Source organism: Nerophis lumbriciformis, linkage group LG31 (genome assembly GCF_033978685.3).
Source record: "Nerophis lumbriciformis linkage group LG31, RoL_Nlum_v2.1, whole genome shotgun sequence".
NCBI lineage: Eukaryota > Metazoa > Chordata > Actinopteri > Syngnathiformes > Syngnathidae > Nerophis > Nerophis lumbriciformis.
In genome coordinates this window covers 265,001-271,049 of record NC_084578.2, presented here as the reverse complement: position 1 = coordinate 271,049, position 6,049 = coordinate 265,001, and the positions used below count along the sequence as shown (strand labels likewise).

At 39.9% G+C, this 6,049-nt stretch overlaps 1 protein-coding gene across 3 annotated transcripts in view; it reads left to right on the top strand.

Moving 5' to 3' along the window:
- The first annotated feature begins 2,118 nt into the window (after positions 1-2,118).
- The window catches only part of cnot11 (CCR4-NOT transcription complex, subunit 11), a 17,955-nt gene continuing 14,024 nt past the window's right edge, over positions 2,119-6,049 (top strand). For all 3 annotated transcript variants that reach the window (XM_061926190.1, XM_061926191.1, XM_061926189.1), the window contains exon 1: positions 2,119-3,024. In XM_061926190.1, coding sequence (XP_061782174.1) covers positions 2,706-3,024 — 319 coding nt within the window. In that variant the 5' untranslated portion in view covers positions 2,119-2,705. The remainder of the gene's footprint in view (positions 3,025-6,049) is intronic.

Here is a 6,049-nt window from a genome sequence, read left to right as displayed (position 1 = left end):
AATACAAAAATCTCCTTAGAAACTTCCTAAGTGGGCCTAAGAACAAAATGTGTCCTTAAAGGCCTACTGAAAGCCACTACTAGCGACCACGCAGTCTGATAGTTGATATATCAATGATGAAATCTTAACATTGCAACACATGCCAATACGGCCGGGTTAGCTTACTAAAGTGCAATTTTTAATTTTCGCGCGACATATCCTGCTGAAAACGTCTCGGTATGATGACGTCAGCGCGTGACGTCACGGGTTGTAGAGGACATTTTGAGACAGCATGGTGGCCAGCTATTAAGTCGTCTGTTTTCATGGCAAAATTCCACAGTATTGTGGACATCTGTGTTGGTGAATCTTTTGCAATTTCTTCAATGAACAATGGAGACAGCAAAGAAGAAAGCTGTAGGTGGGAAGCGGTGTATTGCGGCCGACTGCAGCAACACAAACACAGCCGGTGTTTCATTGTTTACATTCCCGAAAGATGACAGTCAAGCTTTACCATTGGCCTGTGGAGAACTGGGACAACAGAGACTCTTACCAGGAGGACTTTGAGTTGGATACGCAGACGCGGTACCGTGAGTACGCTTCCAAACATTTGATGGCTTGCCCGTACGTGCGTGCCGCTATGTGCATGTCACGTACGTAACTTTGGGGACTTTGGGGAAATATATGTGCTGTATGAACTTTGGGGAGGTGAACGGTACTTTGGGCTGTGGGATTGAGTGTGTTGTGCAGGTGTTTGAGTTGTATTGGCGGGTTATATGGACAGAAGGTGTTTGTTATGCGGGATTAATTTGTGTCATATTAAATATAAGCCTGGTTGTGTTGTGGCTAATAGAGTATATTGTGTTTATTTACTGTTTTAGTCATTCCCAGCTGAATATCAGGTCTCACAGCATCTTCCCTATCTGAATGGCTCCCACTGCCCTCTAGTCCTTCACTCTCACTTTCCTCATCCACAAATCTTTCATCCTCGCTCAAATTAATGGGGAAATCGTGGCTTTCTGGGTCCGAATGGCTCTGGCTGCTGGTGGCCATGATTGTAAACAATGTTTGGATGTGAGGAGCTCCACAACCTGTGACGTCACGCTACTCGTCTGCTACTTCCGCTACAGGCAAGGCTTTTTTATCAGACACCAAAAATTGCAAACTTTATCGTCGATGTTCTCTACTAAATCCTTTCAGCAAAAATATGTCAATATCGCCAAATGATGAAGTATGAGACATAGAATGGACCTGCTATCCCCGTTTAAATAAGAAAATGTCATTTCAGTAGGCCTTTAAGAACAGTTGCTGAATTGACTTTATTCATCTCTAAATGATCAATAATCAATGACTTTATTCATCTTTAAATGATTCATAATGACTTTAGTCATTGATTATGAATCATTTAAAAAGATGTTTAATCATCTTTAAATGATTCATAACCAATGACTAATCATCTTTACATGATTCATAATCAATGACTTTAATCATCTTTTTAAATGATTCATAATCAATGACTAATCATCTTTAAATGATTCATGACCAATGACTTTTCATTTTTACATGAAATGACTAATAATCAATGACTTTGTTCACGGTTCAATTAAAGCACCAATAAAAATGACTTTATTCATGTTTGAATACAAATATTATTGACAAAATGACTAATAACAAGTAATTATCTTTAAAGGCAAGTGCTAACAAACACATTTCTTTAACTGAAATGACTAATAATTCATGACGACTTAACTGAAATGACTAATAATTCATGATCAATCAAGGTGAGGTTTATACTATAATCAATATTGATATTGTTTGTTAGCGTTAAACAATTTTATTGTCCAACACGTGACGGCATTTTTGTTGTGAAGGCTGAAGACAAGAAAATGATGTTCTTTTTTAAAACATCATCTTAAATATGTCAATAATATCTATGAAGACATTAAGATTTGATTCAATTTACGATCATTTGTGACTTGGGTGTTTTTTAGTGATTTAAAGTGGCGCTAAATAAATCTCATCCATTATTATTCTTCATTAGTTTCAAATTCACAGTATTGCACTCCAAGTCCCAAGATGCATCACTCCGGAAGTGGTCGAGGGTAATTGTTCAAAGAGCGAACTTCATTTCCCGTGATGCACTTCACCGGAAACGCTCCAATCGTGATTTCAAAAGTAGGAGCTCGCCGACACCGCTGCGGCTTTCTTGTGGGAAAGGCGCGCGAAGTAGCCGCGACTTGTTTGTCTTTATGGATCGCTGAGACACTTAAAGACCCCCTTGGACCGGGAACTTGACCATGGCGTCGCTCTTTCCTGTCGGTTAGCAGTACGAGGCGAACACCTCGCTCGCTAGCTCGCGACTAGCCAGCTAATTAGCGCCCGGCTAAGGAGCTAGCTAGCCAGCTAACTAGCGCCCGGCTAAGGAGCTAACTAGCGACTAGCCAGCGCCTTACTAGCGCCCGGCTAAGGAGCTAAGTAGTGACTAGCCAGCGCCTTACTAGCGCCCGGCTAAGGAGCTAACTAGCGACTAGCCAGCGCCTTACTAGCGCCCGGCTAAGGAGCTAAGTAGTGACTAGCCAGCGCATTACTAGCTAACTAGCGCCCGGCTAAGGAGCTAAGTAGTGACTAGCCAGCAGCGCCTTGCTAAGGAGCGAGCTGCCCCCCGCCCTGCCCTGCCCAGGCTGCCGGGCCAGCATGCAGGACGTCCGCTAGGCGCAAGAGGAGCCACCATGACGCTGGCGCCCAAGGAGCTGTCCAACCTGCTGGGCATCATCTCGGAGGAGGCCTGCACCAACACCTTCGAGACGCTGTCCACGCACTTCCACCACTACTTCGGCAAGGCGGAGCACTTCCGGGTGGGCTCGGCGCTGGTCATGCTCCTCCAGCAGCCCGACCTGCTGCCCAGCTCCCCGCAGCGTCTGACGGCCCTCTACCTGCTGTGGGAGATGTACCGCACCGAGCCGCTGGCCGCCAACCCTTTCGCCGCCGTGTTCGCGCACCTGCTCAACCCCGCGCCCGCCGGCCACGAGCACGAGAAGGTGCTCTCAGGTCAGTGCGCGTGCGTGTGCGCGCCGACTCTTTCACGCTCACCCACGTGTGCTCGTCATGCGCGACACGTGACCCGGGGAACCCCAAACATGCTAGTAGGACAATAAATGGAAATAATGATGTCACAACATGAAATATGACAAGATAAATAATGATGTCAGAACATGAAATATGACAAGATAAATAATGATGTATGAACACGAAATGTGACAAGTTAAATAATGTCCGAACATGAAATATGACAAGATAAATAATGATGTATGAACATGAAATATGACAAGATAAATAATGATGTATGAACACGAAATATGACAAGTTAAATAATGTCCGAACATGAAATATGACAAGATAAATAATGATGTATGAACATGAAATATGACAAGATAAATACCGTATTTTCCGCACCATAAGCCGCCCTGGGTTATAAGCCGCGCCTTCAATGAACGGCATATTTCAAAACTTTGTCCACCTATAAGCCGCCCGTGTTATAAGCCGCATCTAACTGCGCTAAAGGAATGTCAAAAAAACAGTCAGATAGGTCAGTCAAACTTTAATAATATATTAAAAACCAGCGTTCTAACAACTCTGTTCACTCCCAAAATGTACGGTAATGTGCAAATGTGCAATCACAAACATAGTAAAAATAACTTAATGTTGCTCGAACGTTAATGTCACAACACACAAAATAAACATAACGCTCACTTTCTGAAGTTATTCTTCATTCATAAATCCCTCGAATTCTTCTCCTTCGGTGTCCGAATTAAAAAGTTGGGCGAATACGGGATCCAAAATGGCCGGCTCCGTCTCGTCGAAGTCATCGGAGTCAGTGTCGCTGTTGTTGTCCAGCAGTTCTGTGAATCATGCCTTCCGGAAAGCTTGGACCACAGTTGTGACCGAAATATCCGCCCAGGCATTTACGATCCACTGGCAGATGTTGGTGTATGTCGTCCGGCGCTGTCTCCCTGTCTTAGTGAAGGTGTGTTCGCCTTCGGTCATCCATTGTTCCCACGCCGTTCGCAGTCGTGCTTTAAATGCCCTGTTGACACCAATATCCAGCGGTTGGAGTTCTTTGGTTAATCCACCCGGAATGACGGCGAGTGTTGTATTTGTGTGCTTCCTCCACCTACGCACCATTGATTCATTTATGTTATATTCTCTTGCTGCTGCTCTATTTCCGTGTTCTTCGGCATGACTTATTGCCTTAAGTTTAAATTCTGCGTTATACGCGTGTCGCTTAGTAGGAGCCATTTTGTGGTCTTTACAGATGTAAACACACAAAGGAAATGAAACGTAATACCCGCGCTCTTCTTCTTCTTCTACGGGGGCGGGTGGTTGCTTACCGTAGAAGAAGAAGCGCTTCCTCTTCTACGGGGGCGGGTGCTTACCTTGGCAGTTGCTTACCATAGAAGAAGAAGCGCTTCCTCTTCTACGGGGAAAAAAGATGGCGGCTGTTTACCGTAGTTGCGAGACCGAAACTTTATGAAAATAAATATTTATATTAATCCATATATAAGGCGCACCGGGTTATAAGCCGCACTGTCAGCTTTTGTGAAAATTTGTGGTTTTTAGGTGCGGCTTATAGTGCGGAAAATACGGATGATGTCAGAACATGAAATATGACAAGATAAATAATGATGTCCGAACATGAAATATGACAAGATAAATGATGTATGAACATGAAATATGACAATATAAATAATGATGTATGAACATGAAATATGACAAGATAAATAATGATGTCCGAACATGAAATATGACAAGATAAATGATGTATGAACATGAAATATGACAAGATAAATAATGATGTCCGAACATGAAATATGACAAGATAAATGATGTTGTATGAACATGAAATATGGTAAGATAAATAATGATGTATGAACATGAAATATGACAAGATAAATAATGATGTATGAACATGAAATATGACAAGATAAATAATGATGTCAGAACATGAAATATGACAAGATAAATGATGTATGAACATGAAATATGACAAGATAAATAATGATGTATGAACATGAAATATGACAAGATAAATAATGTCAGAACATGAAATATGACAAGATAAATGATGTATGAACATGAAATATGACAAGATAAATAATGATGTCAGAACATGAAATATGACAAGTGAAATAATGTCAGAACATGAAATATGACAAGATAAATAATGTCAGAACATGAAATATGACAAGATAAATAATGATGTCCGAACATGAAATATGACAAGATAAATGATGTATGAACATGAAATACGACAAGATAAATAATGATGTCCGAACATGAAATATGACAAGATAAATGATGTATGAACATGAAATATGACAAGATAAATAATGATGTCAGAACATGAAATATGACAAGTGAAATAATGTCAGAACATGAAATATGACAAGATAAATAATGTCAGAACATGAAATATGGCAAGATAAATAATGATGTCCGAACATGAAATATGACAAGATAAATGATGTATGAACATGAAATATGACAAGATAAATAATGATGTCCGAACATGAAATATGACAAGATAAATGATGTATGAACATGAAATATGACAAGATAAATAATGATGTCAGAACATGAAATATGACAAGATAAATAATGATGTATGAACATGAAATATGACAAGATAAATAATGATGTATGAACATGAAATATGACAAGATAAATAATGATGTCAGAACATGAAATATGACAAGATAAATGATGTATGAACATGAAATATGACAAGATAAATAATGATGTATGAACATGAAATATGACAAGATAAATAATGTCAGAACATGAAATATGACAAGATAAATGATGTATGAACATGAAATATGACAAGATAAATAATGATGTCAGAACATGAAATATGACAAGTGAAATAATGTCAGAACATGAAATATGACAAGATAAATAATGTCAGAACATGAAATATGACAAGATAAATAATGATGTCCGAACATGAAATATGACAAGATAAATGATGTATGAACATGAAATATGACAAGATAAATAATGATGTCCGAACATG